General features: G+C 40.8%; 1 protein-coding gene across 15 annotated transcripts in view; it reads right to left on the reverse strand.

Moving 5' to 3' along the window:
* LOC129731420 (uncharacterized) overlaps positions 1-19,595 on the reverse strand; it is a 195,682-nt gene that overhangs the window by 14,459 nt on the left and 161,628 nt on the right. For 13 of the 15 annotated variants that reach the window (XR_008729018.1, XR_008729016.1, XR_008729017.1 and 10 more), the window contains one exon: positions 1,882-4,173. Coding sequence is in view for 10 of the 15 variants with exons in the window: in XM_055691400.1 (XP_055547375.1) it covers positions 1,882-4,173 (2,292 nt within the window). In the remaining 5 variants the exon portion in view is untranslated. The remainder of the gene's footprint in view (positions 1-1,881; positions 4,174-19,595) is intronic. The other 2 variants (XM_055691403.1, XM_055691404.1) reach the window with 2 other exon arrangements.

The following is a 19,595-nucleotide window of genomic DNA, read 5'->3' on the forward strand; positions in this document are numbered from 1 at the left end:
ACGTTGGATGGACTGAAGCAGGGAGATGCGCTCTCCAACCTACTGTTTAACATCGCTCTCGAGGGTGCAGTACGAAGAGCAAACGTCGAAAGAAACGGTACGAACATCACGAAATCTCACATGCTTCTTGGTTTTGCGGACGACGTCGATATCATCGGTATCAACCGTAAGGCCGTGGAGGAGGCTTTCGTACCTTTTAAGAGAGAAGCAGCGAGATTGGGACTTGCCATTAACTCTGCCAAAACGAAGTACATGGTAGCTGGCAGAGAGCGTGGGAGACCCCGTGGTGTTGGTGCTGAAGTGGAGATAGATGGGGAACGATTCGAAGAGGTTGACGAGTTCGTTTATCTTGGTACGCTTGTGACATGTGACAACGATATGAGCCGTGAAGTGAACAGGGCTTTTTACGGACAGCGTAACCAGCTAAGGCCCCGTAGTTTGCAAACTCGCACAAAACTAGCGCTGTATAGGACACTGATACTCCCGGTGGCCCTTTACGGACATGAAGCATGGACGCTGAAGGAAGCTGATCGACGAGTGCTCGGAGTTTTTGAGCGTAACGTTCTGCGATCGATACTTGGCGGTAAACTGGAAGATGGAGTCTGGCGCAGGCGCATGAATCACGAGTTGTACCAGGTATACAAACATGCTGATATAGCGAAGATAACACAGCGGGGCACAAATGGACAAATGACCAAATGTCAACTCCTTGGAAAGTTCAGAGAAGCAAACTTGCAGAGACATAGCCTGTTTATAGACTCCAAAGCGACACACGATTTAATTAAGTGCAATGAGCCATGGCAAATTATGCTTAAACACGATCTTCCAAACAATTTAGCTGATTCGTCTGATTCGTGGGCGTAATTTCTACCAAAACAGCTTGGAGAAAGCGTGGAATCATCAAGTCTTGGTACGTACTGAGATTGCAATATGTATCTTTTGAGGTAGCCAATGAGCTTGTGTACCATGATACTTTAGTGACGGGTGACAATGATGTCAGCCGCGAAGTGATGAGACGGATGGCAGCCGCAAGCGAGACCTTTTTTAGTTTACGTAGTCAGCTGAGATCCCATAGCATGGAAATAGTACGAAACTTGCGCTCTACAGGATGCTGATTCTCCCGGTGGTACTTCACGATCATGAGTGCTGGTCGAAGAAAGAGGCCGACCAGCGAGCATTTGGAGTTTTCGAGCGTAGGAATACACAAGCATTATCGAACTGATGAAATACGTCGGGCCACAGTGGGCTGGCCAGGTGGCACGGATGTCGGAGGAGCAACCAGCGAAGAAAATATGTAGCGGAAAGCCCGACAGAAGTTCGCGACTCTGTGGTAGACCCCGTACTCGTTGGATGTGTAGTATGGCTGACGCCGCCCGATCAGCGGGTGTTGGGGTGATTGGAGAAGACTAGCTCAAAATCTAGAGATGTGGGTCGTTGACGACCTGTCGCCATAAAAATAAAATTTAAATAAGACTGATACCGCCTTTGGTATACGAACATTTATGCCGATAATTTTTGCCTAAATGAAAAAAAAACTTTTGTTTTTCCCTACTATGAGTCACCATTCTAGAGATTGCACTTATTGATACTTAATCAATCCTGTTTGTGATCGGAGAGAGTGCTCACTAGTTGATACCGTATAAAACATAACGAAAGTTATGGAAAAATGTTATAATTCACATCTAAAATTCTAGTCGAAATTTCACAAAATTTCGTAATTGGTAGTTTTTTTACATCCTAGAAAAGTACGGCGATTCGCTAAAATATGCAATAGGATACCTAGATAAAGCGAAAAAGCCTAGTAGTAGGTGCACTGTATGATATCGAATTGATACAATTAACAATGAAATGTAAATGAAATTTGGCTCCTAGATACTGTACCTTGATTGGTTGCCATGCTCTGGCTGGTTCCCCCGACCAAGCTTGGAACGATGGCCGGAGCAGCGTTCGTAGTACTGGCTGCAGTTATCGCAGAGCTTGCCGTAAGGCTGGCTCCATTAACCACTCTATCCATCGCCAGCTGGGCTGGCGGCTCATCACCAGCAGGCGGGATCCGTCGAGCCGGACTTAGGCAAACGTTCTCCGGTGCTGGCGAGTGTTCGTGTTGTCGCGCTGCCTTTCGCCACTTGTTGCCCCACTTGCTGGCTGTCGTGATCTTCTGCATCGTCAACTGCGTCAGGTTTCGTTCGCTGTTGTGCTTCCACCGGGCAGCTGGCGGCAGAGCCGCGGCACATTTCTTAAAAGGGCTTGAGTTTGGACTGCTGTCCATCGAGCTTGACGAGGACGTTGTTTCGTCGTAACTTTGCGTGGATCCACCGAGAGTTTTCGCCAAATTTTCGAAACCGAGCGTGGTTTTGGCTTTCGGCGCGTTCTGCTTCGGTGGAAGATCGTGGGTTTCCAGTGGCAGGTTTAGATCGATTTTTCTTTCACGTTCCTTCCGATTGCTGAGTTCTTTGGCGGTTTTCGGCAGTACTTTGATCGGTGTTTTCAGTTCATTTTTCACTTCTTTCTGCACCGAGTGCACGGTGGCAGCACTTCGGTTGAGATTGTTGATGTTTTTTGGTCGGTTAAGAACGGTGTTTTCGGACTTTTTGCGGGTCGAGGAATTTTTCGAAATCTCCTCCAGCTTGTCCGATTCCGCTGCCGATGGCACGTAGGAGCGTTTGATTTTCTCGTTCGTTGTAGTACACTTCGTACTGACGGTATCGGAAGCCTTCGTTTTGGTCTTCGTGTGGGTGTGGTCAGTCTTTTTGGTTGTTTCCGTGTAGAGCCCATTGATTGAGGTGGAACCAGTACTGGTACCACTGGTATCGGTTGTCTGAACGCCACTGTTTGTGGTTACTGGCGTTGGTTTGGGGTCATGTTTGGGAGAGGTTGGCGAGGGTTTGGGGTTTTCTTGAGGTTTCTCTGGCTGAGAAGGTTTCCTGGGTAAAAGAGGGATTTCCTGTAGAGTTGGAGTTGGCGTTAGTTCCATTATTGGCGTCTTGGGAGATGGCGGTACGGGGGACATTTGTATGTTGGGTGGTGTGGGAGGATTGGGAAATGATTTGCTAGGAGTTTGCGCTTTCGCCTGACAGTAGAAGCAGCCTTCGGAAGGTTTGAAGGAATTTTTGTGTATCTCGGGGTTGCAGAAACAGCAGCTACTGCAGGTGTCTGCTGTTTTTGGAGGATCTTCGCTTGTTGCGAGAGGTCTACATGCGTGGATTGATGGAATATGAAGGCAATCGACTGTGTCCGATGAGGTAAGATACGTTCGGTCCTCCGGTTTTAGCTCATGTCGCACGAGTGCGTTGTTGTCCAATTTGTTCTTAATAATGGTAGCCCGCAAAGAATCAGGTGTCCGCTCCTCCAAATGTCCGAACATATTCGAATGGTTCTCTGTGAGTGGCGTTCTGTGGATTGATGTTTCGTAGTATTCGATCTTGGATTGAATGACCTTACAGTCGGTCGTCTCATAGACATGCCAAGCATTCTCTTCCCGGATCTGGCGGTAGGGATATAATGATTCACTACAGTCACAAGAGTTTGCTACGTTTACCTCTCTAACTGACTCATTGGATGATTTCAGCTCGTTAATACTATGACCTCCATGACGGGATGATTTTAAATCCTGTTCTAGTTGCACTGGGATAGAGAGTTCACGCAAATCAGGTAAATCAGTTTGTCGTTTGGGCGACGGCTTCCCGTTGAGACTGTCAGTGAAGCAAGATTCGTCTGAAAATTCACCACTGGTCAATTTACGACTACCAGGAGTTGCAGTGGCGATCGCCAGATGGTTAACGGTGCCACTTCGTATAGATCGACCGAACACCGATACTAAGCTATCGGAGCCGGCCGTGCCATTGCAGCTACTATTCGATCCGACGGTAGCCACTGTTGATCGCACGTGATCGACAGACACCACAGGCACAGAATCGCTATGATTTACACTGATGTTTACGCTTTGATGATGATGATGAACATGGTCGACAGTTTGAAGCCGGGTGGAAACTGAATTGGTGTCTTGGTGCCGCTTTGGCTTGCTATCACTGTCGTGGCGTGCAATGTTGCCAGTAATGATGGTTTTTACAATGCTGTTACGATCATGCTTGGGGGTGACGGGTGAACTCAAATGATGATGGTGGCCATTGGCATTTAGTGCTTTCTTCTCTGCTAGTGGAATATGTTCAACTTCTGAAAATGAGTGTGATAAGTGTTTTGCATTCAAGGATTGTGATTGGTGAGAAACTCAAACAAATCTAGTTATTGTTCAAAATTTATTACACAACTTCTAAACATATCAACTATCATACTCGGTCAAACGAGGTCAGTTTTTTTTACATCGCAACAACAAGTACTATAAATCTACCTGTATTTAGTACGTCCCTGAAATACAAAGGGAAACGCATGACTCACAGCATCAAACTACATTAGAAACAAAAAAAACGTGTTTAAGTATGCAAACAAACAACAACAACAGTATCGTTTTTTTTTTTTGAGTATGTTACAACGGGTGCGATTATTAACGACAGTAAATTCCAATTTTGATATTAAAAAATTGATAATACTGAAAGTAGAAAACGAAACAGAAGTGCACCGGCATAGTGCAAAACACGAGACAGTGTTAAACCTGTAAAAATAAAACAATAAAAATAAAATAAAACAACAGTGAAACACATAACCTTAAAATTTAAATGACTAAATTATGCATCAGATTTCTTAAACATGCAGAAAGCGAAATCAACCCTCAGCCGGATTTTTTTCCATTCTAAGCCCGCGATTGAATTCTATATGCTCAAAAAGAAACAGCAACCCACACAGAACAAGACAGTCAAAATAACTGCGATTAGTGAGAATGTAAAACACGTAAGCTTTCTACTAGCATCCTTGTTGACCTGGATTCTATTCAGGTTCGCAAACACCGAGTGGGCGCTTTGTTGTCACAAACACGCCATGCATTGCCAGGCAAGGGAAAGCCACAAGTTTTAATGAAAATTTGTGGTTTTCCAGTTGACCCCGCCGGTTGCCGCGCCGCACAGTGCAACGTTCTATAGACAAAAATCAAAAAAGTGGATTCCTTATTGAACCAATTCTATATGCTGATATGTTTTATACATGTTTGAGACATACTGTAATGATATTATTAACCTCGCAAGTTCACCCATACGATTATGAAACGCATCTACTGTGCAGTGGTTTCAACTACTCAAGTGACACGTTATTTAAAAAAAAATCTTAGTTTTCAAGTTAATTTTTCAATATACTCTATATCTTATCAAGTTAAAGCCAAAATGGCAACGGTAGAGGTATGTAACTACTACATTTCAAATGTTACTATTGAGACATAACATAGCGCATTTGGAAGTTAAAGGCCGCTTGGTCATGCTTCTTCATGTTTAGAAAAAAAGATACTTTCGATTTAAAATCGATTGTCAAAAAAAGTACCCCAAAGTACCTCTCTGAATTTCACTTTTTTCACTTACTGGAAATATCCTTCAAACTTTAGAAGTGATTGCCATTGCTCAAGTTTGCTCTTTCAACCGGAATTCTCGTTTTCGAATGATACCTTTGGAACCAAGAGTGAGCAATTTATCGTACATCTGTCCCTTATTTTTATGTATAACACGTAGTTTATGTGTAAAACGCATAAAAGATTCCTGGAGCAATGATGTCTAAATGTTTTGCAACAGTAAATCGTAAGTAAACATAATGAAAAGGAAATTAAATAAAAATAATAATAATAACTAGTTGTTATGGCGTATAGGTCACTTTCTCATCGCCTAGAAATTATTTGAATATGCTTTTCAAGCTTTTTACCTCTAAATGGATAATATTCTTGGAAAATTATCATTTTATGCTTCTATACAAAAAGTAGGAGGGTGGTATTCAAGACACGACCGCATGACGTTGACTACCGTATTCTTAAAAAAAAAAAATATTCCATTGAAGCAAATAGTAGAGGGAATTGCAATGCTTCTTTTACAAAACTTCTGTAACAAAATTTCGAGGCTCCAAAAGGTACCAGTTTCCGATTATTCTCGTCCAGAATTCCAGCCATTTTAGTATTTTGCAGTAGCTATTTATTACTAACAGCCACCAGCATAACGGGTGAAACCGGCACGAGATGACCGGTACTATTTTGTCTTTCCTCCTTTCAGCTGCTAACACCTAGCGCTGTCGTGAAATTAACATCAACATAAACATGCATTTTTGCAAGGTTTTTTTCCGCTAGCAACAGCAATTGTAAAACATAAAATTCAACTAACCGCTTCTATTATAAAACTGCGAGGCACCAAAAGGTGCCAGTTGCCGATTTCTTGTTTACTGGTTTCCGTCCAGAATTCCAGCCATTTTAGTATTTTGCAGTAGCCACCAGCATCACGGGTCAAACCGGCACGAGATGACCGGTACTATTTTGTTTTTCCTCCTTCTAGCTGCTAACACCGAGCGTCCGTATGTACCCGGTACGGTTCAATAATGAAACTGATGGGGTGAAATGTTCGAACGATACGTTTTATACCAAGGCTTCGTCAGATAATTAGAAAGAGGGAGGGGCTACATAGATGATGGAATGGTAGAGAACAAATGTTTCTTGAAAGCTGCGCCGGCCGCTGTCATAATATTTACACCAACACAAACATGCATTTTTGCAAGGTTTTTTCCGCTAGCAGCAGCATTTGGTAAAACAGAAAATTCAATTTGCCGTTTCTGTAACAAAATTTAGATTTGGTGCCTCTTAATGCCGATTACGTTGTTGTTTTCTGGTTAATCTACTAAAAGCCACCAGCATAACGGGTGAAACCGGCACGAGATGACCGGTACTATTTTGTCTTTCCTCCTTTCAGCTGCTAACACCTAGCGCTGTCGTGAAATTAACATCAACATAAACATGCATTTTTGCAAGGTTTTTTCCGCTAGCAACAGCAATTGTAAAACATAAAATTCAACTAACCGCTTCTATTATAAAACTGCGAGGCACCAAAAGGTGCCAGTTGCCGATTTCTTGTTTACTGGTTTCCGTCCAGAATTCCAGCCATTTTAGTATTTTGCAGTAGCCACCAGCATCACGGGTCAAACCGGCACGAGATGACCGGTACTATTTTGTTTTTCCTCCTTCTAGCTGCTAACACCGAGCGTCCGTATGTACCCGGTACGGTTCAATAATGAAACTGATGGGGTGAAATGTTCGAACGATACGTTTTATACCAAGGCTTCGTCAGATAATTAGAAAGAGGGAGGGGCTACATAGATGATGGAATGGTAGAGAACAAATGTTTCTTGAAAGCTGCGCCGGCCGCTGTCATAATATTTACACCAACACAAACATGCATTTTTGCAAGGTTTTTTCCGCTAGCAGCAGCATTTGGTAAAACAGAAAATTCAATTTGCCGTTTGTGTAACAAAATTTAGATTTGGTGCCTCTTAATGCCGATTACGTTGTTGTTTTCTGGTTAATCTACTAAAAGCCACCAGCATAACGGGTGAAACCGGCACGAGATGACCGGTACTATTTTGTCTTTCCTCCTTTCAGCTGCTAACACCTAGCGCTGTCGTGAAATTAACATCAACATAAACATGCATTTTTGCAAGGTTTTTTCCGCTAGCAACAGCAATTGTAAAACATAAAATTCAACTAACCGCTTCTATTATAAAACTGCGAGGCACCAAAAGGTGCCAGTTGCCGATTTCTTGTTTACTGGTTTCCGTCCAGAATTCCAGCCATTTTAGTATTTTGCAGTAGCCACCAGCATCACGGTCAAACCGGCACGAGATGACCGGTACTATTTTGTTTTTCCTCCTTCTAGCTGCTAACACCGAGCGTCCGTATGTATCCGATACGGTTTAATAATAAAACTGATGGGTGAAATGTTCGAACGATACGTTTTATACCAAGGCTTCGTCAGATAATTAGAAAGAGGGAGGGGCTACATAGATGATGGAATGGTAGACAAATGTTTCTTGAAAGCTGCGCCGGCCGCTGTCATAATATTAACACCAACACAAACATGCATTTTTGCAAGGTTTTTTCCGCTAGCAGCAGCATTTGGTAAAACAGAAAATTCAATTTGCCGCTTCTGTAACAAAATTTAGAGGCACCAAAAGGTGCCAGTTGCCGATTACATTGTTGTTTTCTGGTTAATCTACTAAAAGCCACCAGCTTAACGGGTGAAACCGGCACGAGATGACCGGTACTATTTTGTCTTTCCTCCTTTCAGCTGCTAACACCTAGCGCTGTCGTGAAATTAACATCAACATAAACATGCATTTTTGCAAGGTTTTTTTCCGCTAGCAACAGCAATTGTGAAACATAAAATTCAACTAACCGCTTCTATTATAAAACTGCGAGGCACCAAAAGGTTCCAGTTGCCGATTTCTTGTTTACTGGTTTCCGTCCAGAATTCCAGCCATTTTAGTACTTTGCAGTAGCCACCAGCATCACGGGTCAAACCGGCACGAGATGACCGGTACTATTTTGTTTTTCCTCCTTTTAGCTGCTAACACCGAGCGTCCGTATGTATCCGGTACGGTTTAGTAGTGAAACTGATGGGGTGAAATGTTCGAACGATACGTTTTATACCAAGGCTTCGTCAGATAATTAGAAAGAAGGCGGGGCTACATAGATGATGGAATGGTAGAGACAAATGTTTCTTGAAAGCTGCGCCGGCCGCTGTCATAATATTAACACCAACACAAACATGCATTTTTGCAAGGTTTTTTCCGCTAGCAGCAGCATTTGGTAAAACAGAAAATTCAATTAGCCGCTTCTGTACCAAAATTTCGAGGCACCAAAAGGTGCCAGTTGCCGATTATAGTTTCCTGGTTAGTCCGTCCAGAATTCCAGCCATTTAAGTGTTTTGCAGTAGCCATTTACTACTAAAGCCACCAGCATCACGGGTGAAACCGGCACGAGATGACCGGTACTATTTTGTATTTCCTCCTTTCAGCTGCTATCACCTAGCGTCCGCATGTCACTGGTGCGGTTTTGGAATCAGAATGATGGGGCGCCGGCCGCTGTCGTAAAATTAACACCAACAAAAAGATGCATATTTGCAAGGTTTTTTTCCGCTAGCAGCAGCATAAACATCGGAAACAGAAAGTGACAACAACAATAACAACAAAGTCAGATCGATTGTATCCGTTAGTGTCGACTGTGCTTGGGAAGAGAGGTAGTGATTGGCTGCGCGGTATGATTTAGACAATCGATATTAATTACCAATTTTTCAATAGTGTATCTCAAACAATAGTTTGTTTTTGTTACATAAATTTAACCGTAAAAGAATTTCTGATCGATTGATGCCAAAACCTCGAAAACCTGATTATAGATGACTGCAAAATAAGCGCTCAAAACCTGACCACTTTTCTCTGGTTTTCCCTGGTTGAATTACTAGATTTTCAAATTCAGGGGCCTAACTTCGATATAGACGTTAGTCAACGTCAAAAAATGGCGTTTGAGACATATTTGCGATTACGTATATGACATTCATCAATTATGCAAATAGTAGCTCTCATCGGTACTAAACATTTTTCGTGTCACACCAATTGAAAAAAATACTAGAATGGCTGTTTTGATTTTTGTCTCACTTTCACATACATTCAACGCACTGTGCGCCGGTACGCTTGTGAAAAAATAATATGAGAGTTTTATTCTGCCACCACACCGCGTGCCGGCTGCGACGTAGTTAGAAGTTTGACCCCAATTACGATTGGATAAATTATGAGACCGAGTGGCAAACGGTGCTCCAGTTAAAACCTAGTTTTTACATTTGAAACGTCCGTTGATGAGCTCCCGTAAGTCGTACAGTTGCAGAATTTGTTGATGCAAATTAGGCAATTTGCTTCGGGATTGTTACGATTTAAGAAATACGAGGGTGAGAATTTGATAGTTTAATTTTTTTTAAGTTGATATTCCATAAAATCCAGCAAATTGATATTGACTAAAAAACTGGGTTTATAGTACAAAAACTGGGTACAAAGGCAGAGTAGCCTGAAGTTACTTATGAAATTACTATTATTATTATTATTACTACTTATAACTTATGAAAGTTTTATTACAGTATTTCTTTTAAGGTGGCGGGGGAATTCCTACACACAGACACCTGAGAAGAGAATTCAGGTAGTGTGGATGTCTTTATGGTAAATGCTGTTGCGACAGTTGCGCCCTCCCAAGGCATCTACTCGGCTCACTCCGGACCCACTAAAACTCAACCAGTCCCCGGTCCTTATCACCACGGAACGACGTTTCTTTGTGCTTGTTAAATCAACGTCCGTCATGAGGTCGTTGGAAATACTCAGAGCTATTTTTAAGTTCCGGCAAATCTCTGGTTGCGTTTTTACAACTAGTGCAAAAGCATTTTTGCTCTTTTAATGGTTTTACGGTTGCTTTGAAAAGTTTTTCGAAATTATGACTTTAATGACATGTTTATAGAAAAATTGTTATAAACCATACAAATGACAGATTTTTGTATGTGAATCAAGAAATTGAATAAATATCTAAACTGTATACCGATGTTTGTAATGTTTTGTAATCAATTGAATAACGGCATTAAATTACACAGTGCAATAAAAATTGACTTTCTTCCGCCTTGGTTTCAATATAGATATATTTTTTTGTGTAATTTGATGCAAAACCAAATTTCCTCGAGTTTGAACATATTTTAACTTAAGAGGCAACAATGGCGCCATTTTGAATTTTTAGAAATCGTAAATTTTCGATGTTTTTTCGACGCCATTTTGTTTTGAGACCAAATATCAAAAGTTTGTCCACATAGGCATCTTATTAGCCATCTTTAAAAAAACAGATCTCAAATCGGACAAAAACTGAGCTTAGAACGGTGATTCTACGAAAACGGTTTTGGCATGGCTTTAGCACGGTTTTCACTGAGCAAAATAATATCGAGTATGTCTGAGCATTAATGGTAATGCGCTTATATCTAAAAGTGGTAGTCAAACTATGTCTTATACTGAGTAAAAAAGTCTCAGGAATCGATTGGTTGGTATCTGATCTACGTAAAATGTCAGCAACATATCAATTTTGCCCCGACTCCCCTACAGTACTAAAATATGTTTTTCTCGACGTTAGATTAACTTATTTGAAATCTGTTTCATGTACAGGGTGATAAAAAAGTCCGGTCACACAGGAAAATCTCAATACTTCAAAGAATAAAAAGAAAATCTGAATCTGGTTTTCATAGCTTTATTCAGTAACTCATAAAGATACTTCACAGACGATATCTCGGAATTACACCACCTTTCTCTGATCGAACCAGCTTCACACTTTGCTGGACCTCATTAATGAATCGTTGCAAACAGGGCACGTGCCTTTGGTGTGGAAAGAATCGTTGGTTGTTCCGATTCAAAAGGTTGCTGGAACGATTAAAGCCGAAGAGTTTCGTCCCATCAACATGTTACACACATTAGAAAAGATATTAGAACTAGTTGTTAAAGGCCAGCTTCTAGAATATTTAAATAGTAACTCGTTGTTAATTCCGGAACAATCTGGCTACCGGGAAGGCCACTCGTGTGAAACCGCGTTGAACTTAGTACTAGCAAAATGGAAAGATAACTTAGAAAACAGAGACACAATATTTGCTGTTTTTTTGGATCTAAAACGCGCTTTTAAGACAATTTCTAGGCCCTTATTGTTTAACACAATCAAGCGCTTTGGAATTTTGAGTACTGCATTCAGATGGTTTGAAAGCTACTTGTCTGACAGAACTCAACGGACTGTTTTTAATGATTCTGTTTCTAGTCCCGTGGAGAATGATCTTGGAGTTCCACAGGAAAGTGTATTAGGTCCTCTTTTGTTTATTATGTATATAAATGACATGCGACGAGTTTTACGTTTCTGTGATATTAATCTTTTTGCCGATGACACCGTATTATTCATTGCAGCTAAGAATGTAGAAGAAACCGTTTCATACTTGAACGAAGATTTACGTTCTCTAAGCAGATGGTTGAAGTATAAGCAATTGAAATTGAATATTGATGAAACTAAATTTATGATTTTCTCGCGCACCGTTGTAAATGACGATGTCTCTGTTTTGATAGATGAGAGGCAATTGATCGCGTTCGGGAGATTAAATATCTTGGCGTAATGACAACCTAAAGTTCAACGCTCACATTGACAATGTCATCAAGAAATCTGCCAAAAAGTATGGAATTCTATGCCGTCTAAAAACCGAATTAACGATTAGTAGTAAAATACAGCTATACAAGTCAATCATCTCTCCACATTTGGATTTTTGCCCTACTTTTTTATACTTAGCCAATAACACACAACTATTGAGGTTACAGCGTTTGCAGAATAGAATAATGCGTTTGATTTTAAATTGTGATAGATTAACTTCCTCTGTTTTAATGTTGGTCGCTTTGCAATGGCTATCCGTGAAGCAACGAATTGTTTATTTGTCTATGGTGTTCATTTTTAAAATAATTAATGGTTTGCTACCTCAATATTTGAGTGATCGAATTGAAAGAGGAAGAGATATAACACTAGAAACGCGGATGAAATAAGAACACTTTTTTTTCTGACGAGAGCTCCACAAAATTCATTGTTTTATAAAGGTATAAATTTTTTCAATTCGATCCGACAATGTATTTACACGTGAAAGTTTCTATTGTATAGAACGACACTAAGTTTTTCAAAATGATGTAAAATTTACCTGACGAAGTTCGAACAAACGGATTTTGAATGACGACACAAACAAACGGATTTATTCTAGATGAACAATTTGTTTTGGTTTCTATTCATATATTGATTGTTTTATTGAAGCTTGTAAATGACGAAGTTTTATACGAACGGATCTTATTGTGTTGTAAAATTTTATTCATATGTTTATATTAACTTGGACTTATCAAAATTTATAACAACAAAACTACTGTGTTCGTCACGGTGATGATGATGGATTTTTTTCCATTTATGTTGTTGTAGCTTTAAAAAATAATAGAAAGAGACTACAAAAGCTTGAGCCTCGCGCGCGGGTTTCAGATATAAATGATTTCTTTTAGCAATAAAGTTAAAATTTGTATTTGAATGTTTAGAGAAAATCATGAAGTAGTTGTGGTTAGTCTGGCTGAAGGTCATGAAAACCCTGTGCTAGTTTTGTGTGCTCTATGAATCAAGTATACAGTTTTTGGAGAAGTTTATATCTGAAGGAAATATCAGTTCGTTTTTTTTGTATAACTGATTAAAATGTGACTACATTATTATCTATAGAAAAATCGTCCAGCTCAAACCTTTGTAGGGGTATGTGGCGGGACCATCATCATCATCATCATCATTCAGACGTCTCGGAAAGTCGTCGCAAGCGGCGCGCACGTACTCCATCGGCATCTCGTCCCAGATTTTCGTGATAACTCGCTTGAATTGCTTCAAATTTGTTATTTTATAGTCGTTCAGCTTCGTCATCATGTATCAACACACGAAATAATCCAGTGGATTCAGATCCGGAGACGACGGAGGCCATTCATTCTTTGAAATGAACTCGGTCAAGTTTTCCTCACACCACGCCTGAACAACCTTTGCGGTGTGGGATGGGGCGCCATCTTGCTGGAAGCAGTAGTAATCGTCTTCAAACAATAGTTCAGCTTGAGGCAGAACATTTTTATTCAAAACCGTGTCCAGGTAGTACGCTGCGTTGATTTTGACCCTTCTATCGATAAAAATAAGAGACAGTTTACCTCTCTTGCAAATGGCTCCCCAAACCATCACTGATGTCTTATTTTGGAACCGGGAAACTCCAAACTCGATCATTTTGGCGATTGACTGTTTGCTCCAAAACGAACAGCTTCTCGTCCGAAAAATCAATCTCGTCATCTGCGCGCCAACCGAGCAACTCCCGCGACCGTTGGTACCTCTTGTCCTTTGTAGCTTTGGTAACCCCATGAACCACCTGTTTTTTGTACGGTGTAAGTTTTAAATCCTTGCACAGAAGCAGGCGGATTGATTCTCGGTTCATTTTAAGGTTCCTGGCCAGCTTCCGTGCAGATTGGGCGGGATTCCGGCGAATCCGGTCTCGTATAATCTTTTTCAGCCTTGGAGTTCTCACAGACCTTGGTCGTCCAGATCGTGCCTTGTCCTCGGTGCTCCGGTCTCTAGTTACCGATTTATGGTCCGGTACACGAACTTCCGGTTGATTCCGAGCGGTTTTAGGTGTTCGAATATGTGTCCGGGTTTGTACCCTTTCACATATTCAGCGATAACAGCTGCTCTTAACTCTGCCATGGCTCACAACTCAATGTAAACAAACTGCACAGAAACGAAACTCTGCCACATTGGGCAGCAAAATTAACCCTTTCATTTGACATTTAGATGGCACCAGAGAGATGCAACGTGTAGGCTACAGGCGACCCAAAAAAGTGTGACCGGACTTTTTTGTCACCGTGTAATATCAAGAGTGTAAGCGATACCCAAAGATACAATAACAATTTGTTTTTGCATGATCCTCCCCCTTTTGCGGGAAGGGGGCTGCATTTTTGGCCAGGGCCGTTCAAAACATAGAAATATCGCTTCAGCAATGAGACAGAATCATCGCGTCTTCGATAAAATTGAATGCGACTCCCTCCCCGAAAAAGTAAAGGATTATGTAAAGACCAATTGTTATTGTATCTTTCAGTATCGCTTACACTCTTGATATTATATTAAACAGACTTCAAAAAAGGTAATTAACCGTCGAGATAAACCTATTTTAGTATTGTAGGGGAATTGGGACGAAATCGACATGTTGCTAACACTTTAAGTAGATTAGACACCAACCAATCAATTTCTGAGACTTTTTTACTCAATATAAGATATAATTTGACTACCGCTTTTGGATATTAGCGCATTACCAGTAATGCTCAGACATACTCGATATTACTTTGTTTTGGGAAATATACTAAAAGCATGCCAAAACTAATTTCGTAGTATCACCGTTTTAAACTCAGTTTTTGTCCGATTTAAGATCTGTTTTTTTTAAAGATGCTAATATGTGTACAAACTCTTAGAATTTTGATATTTGGTCTTAAAACAAAATGGCGTCGAAAAAACGTCGAAAATTTCCTATTTCTAAAAAGTTCAAAATGGCGCCATAGTTGCCCCTTAAGTTGCAATATGCTCAAAACAAATGTCGCTAATGTAAACAAAGTTCACAAAAATATGATTCTGGGTATTCGAACCATTTTCCACGGAGGATTGAGCCCCGGTTAAGTGAGCCTTCGTCCCGCTCTTTTTTTTATTTTGTTTATAGTCTGCAAATGCCCGACGAATCGGATATTGGATACTTTCAAACTTGAAAGACAACGACGTTTGAAATGATTGGTTTTATCAGAATGGAAACGTCCTCGCATTTTGGTTATATTATTATTGAGTAGTATTCAGGAATTTTTATCTGTTTTCCAGTAACAGAAAGTCGTCATCTTGGATTTCAAAATTGCTTGTTGCAAATTGCATGGAGTCGATTTCTAGCCTCTGAGCGTCAGTCTGATTCCAAAAACACCCATAATGATTGTGTGGTAATGTTTCCAGACTGTTTCCAGACACCGAAAGTTGCCATCTTAGAATTAAAAATGGTTGATTGTTGGTATCTGTGCATCATTACGATTAGGAAAATACCCATATTGGGCGGTATTAGGTCACTCTCGGCTGTTTTTTCAGAAACCGGAAGTCGCCTCTGTGCATTGTTTTAGTTCCACAAATACCGATATGAAGTGGTCCTTTTCTTCACATGTCAAATTTGGTGCCATTAGCTTGATTAGCCCTCGAGTTGTACAAAAAAATTTGTTTCATTTGTATGGGAGCCCTTCCTTTCACATGAGGGAGGGGGTCGACCCCCCTTTGTTTGATTAGTTTTCCATTACAACAGCGGGAGGGGTAACGAATCACCATGAATTTATTTCTTGCTCGCTAAAACCAAAGACGAGATAACAAGATACACAAGTGTCAGATCTTCTCATATACCTTGCGAACTTCAAGTAATCTGGCGCCCCAGAACGACTCCCAGAAACATTAAAGGGCTATTCCCATTGCTCCGGGCTGTGTCCGTGTCCTCTCCGGGACTTTTCTTGCATTCACACTGTGCCGTGTTTGAACCGTGCCTGCGCCGCGCTCTGGCTGAGAAATGTTGATGTGTGTATGTGAAAGAACGTCTTCCTCTTTTTTTCATACCGCAGCTCACTCCGCGCGAAATATGGCACTACAACATACACGCATCTACCCAAGTGCCTTCCGTGCACTCTCCGGCCAACACAAAGTATCGTCGGTAACGATATTTTTTCTCTCGCACGTCGGCGTGCCAAACCGATAATACATACACAGACACAGTTGATGTGTCTTAGTCGCGTTGAGGGCGTTTCGACCTTGCTTACAGTCATATGCAGGGAGCTGTGCGTCTTGTTATTGCTAGTTTTAGCTAAAACCTTCACATGCCAAATTAGATTCCATTTGCTTGATTAGTTCTTGAGTTGGGCAGAAATTTGTGTTTTATTTGTATGGGAGCCCTCCTCACAAGAGGTGGAGGAGTCTCCAACTACCCTATTCAACTTCCCGTCCCCTAAAACCCTTACATACAATTTTTCACGCCGATCGGTTAGTAAGTAGTTCTGGAAAGGTATAGTGATAATCCAAATTTTCAATAAAATGGCATTAAAGCTCTACAAAACGCCATATTCAGATATTTTTTCTAGCGATGTTGAGAAGAGTAAGATGACCCTGAAAATTGACATTTTTTAGAAGAAAAATGCGTTTTTTTCGTCAATTTACCTCTTCGCCATATATTGTGACCATGCGTTTTGAAGTACTCTTAGTGTAGAATAATACCACAAATTTTTAGGAAAATCCATCAAGTCTAGCAGGAGTTATTGTACTATTATATATGCTTCCGTGCAGATTGGGCGGGATTCCGGCGAATCCGGTCTCGTATAATCTTTTTCAGCCTTGGAGTTCTCACAGACCTTGGTCGTCCAGATCGTGCCTTGTCCTCGGTGCTCCGGTCTCTAGTTACCGATTTATGGTCCGGTACACGAGCTTCCGGTTGATTCCGAGCGGTTTTAGGTGTTTGAATATGTGTCCGGGTTTGTACCCTTTCACATATTCAGCGATAACAGCTGCTCTTAACTCTGCCATGGCTCACAACTCAATGTAAACAAACTGCACAGAAACGAAACTCTGCCACATTGGGCAGCAAAATTAACCCTTTCATTTGACATTTAGATGGCACCAGAGAGATGCAACGTGTAGGCTACAGGCGACCCAAAAAAGTGTGACCGGACTTTTTTGTCACCGTGTAATATCAAGAGTGTAAGCGATACTCAAAGATACAATAACAATTTGTCTTTGCATGATCCTCCCCCTTTTGCGGGAAGGGGGCTGCATTTTTGGCCAGGGCCGTTCAAAACATAGAAATATCGCTTCAGCAATGAGACAGAATCATCGCGTCTTCGATAAAATTGAATGCGACTCCCTCCCCGAAAAAGTAAAGGATTATGTAAAGACCAATTGTTATTGTATCTTTCAGTATCGCTTACACTCTTGATATTATATTAAACAGACTTCAAAAAAGGTAATTAACCGTCGAGATAAACCTATTTTAGTATTGTAGGGGAATTGGGACGAAATCGACATGTTGCTAACACTTTAAGTAGATTAGACACCAACCAATCAATTTCTGAGACTTTTTTACTCAATATAAGATATAATTTGACTACCGCTTTTGGATATTAGCGCATTACCAGTAATGCTCAGACATACTCGATATTACTTTGTTTTGGGAAATATACTAAAAGCATGCCAAAACTAATTTCGTAGTATCACCGTTTTAAACTCAGTTTTTGTCCGATTTAAGATCTGTTTTTTTTAAAGATGCTAATATGTGTACAAACTCTTAGAATTTTGATATTTGGTCTTAAAACAAAATGGCGTCGAAAAAACGTCGAAAATTTCCTATTTCTAAAAAGTTCAAAATGGCGCCATAGTTGCCCCTTAAGTTGCAATATGTTCAAAACAAATGTCGCTAATGTAAACAAAATTCACAAAAATATGATTCTGGGTATTCGAACCATTTTCCACGGAGGATTGAGCCCCGGTTAAGTGAGCCTTCGTCCCGCTCTTTTTTTTATTTTGTTTATAGTCTGCAAATGCCCGACGAATCGGATATTGGATACTTTCAAACTTGAAAGACAACGACGTTTGAAATGATTGGTTTTATCAGAATGGAAACGTCCTCGCATTTTGGTTATATTATTATTGAGTAGTATTCAGGAATTTTTATCTGTTTTCCAGTAACAGAAAGTCGTCATCTTGGATTTCAAAATTGCTTGTTGCAAATTGCATGGAGTCGATTTCTAGCCTCTGAGCGTCAGTCTGATTCCAAAAACACCCATAATGATTGTGTGGTAATGTTTCCAGACTGTTTCCAGGCACCGAAAGTTGCCATCTTAGAATTAAAAATGGTTGATTGTTGGTATCTGTGCATCATTACGATTAGGAAAATACCCATATTGGGCGGTATTAGGTCACTCTCGGCTGTTTTTTCAGAAACCGGAAGTCGCCTCTGTGCATTGTTTTAGTTCCACAAATACCGATATGAAGTGGTCCTTTTCTTCACATGTCAAATTTGGTGCCATTAGCTTGATTAGCCCTCGAGTTGTACAAAAAAAATTGTTTCATTTGTATGGGAGCCCTTCCTTTCACATGAGGGAGGGGGTCGACCCCCCTTTGTTTGATTAGTTTTCCATTACAACAGCGGGAGGGGTAACGAATCACCATGAATTTATTTCTTGCTCGCTAAAACCAAAGACGAGATAACAAGATACACAAGTGTCAGATCTTCTCATATACCTTGCGAACTTCAAGTAATCTGGCGCCCCCGAACGACTCCCAGAAACATTAAAGGGCTATGCCCATTGCTCCGGGCTGTGTCCGTGTCCTCTCCGGGACTTTTCTTGCATTCACACTGTGCCGTGTTTGAACCGTGCCTGCGCCGCGCTCTGGCTGAGAAATGTTGATGTGTGTATGTGAAAGAACGTCTTCCTCTTTTTTTCATACCGCAGCTCACTCCGCGCGAAATATGGCACTACAACATACACGCATCTACCCAAGTGCCTTCCGTGCACTCTCCGGCCAACACAAAGTATCGTCGGTAACGATATTTTTTCTCTCGCACGTCGGCGTGCCAAACCGATAATACATACACAGACACAGTTGTTGTGTCTTAGTCGCGTTGAGGGCGTTTCGACTTTGCTTACAGTCATATGCAGGGAGCTGTGCGTCTTGTTATTGCTAGTTTTAGCTAAAACCTTCACATGCCAAATTAGATTCCATTTGCTTGATTAGTTCTTGAGTTGGGCAGAAATTTGTGTTTTATTTGTATGGGAGCCCTCCTCACAAGAGGTGGAGGAGTCTCCAACTACCCTATTCAACTTCCCGTCCTCTAAAACCCTTACATACAATTTTTCACGCCGATCGGTTAGTAAGTAGTTCTGGAAAGGTATAGTGATAATCCAAATTTTCACTAAAATGGCATTAAAGCTCTACAAAACGCCATATTCAGATATTTTTTCTAGCGATGTTGAGAAGAGTAAGATGACCCTGAAAATTGACATTTTTTAGAAGAAAAATGCGTTTTTTTCGTCAATTTACC

Source organism: Wyeomyia smithii, chromosome 3 (genome assembly GCF_029784165.1).
Source record: "Wyeomyia smithii strain HCP4-BCI-WySm-NY-G18 chromosome 3, ASM2978416v1, whole genome shotgun sequence".
Lineage (NCBI taxonomy): Eukaryota > Metazoa > Arthropoda > Insecta > Diptera > Culicidae > Wyeomyia > Wyeomyia smithii.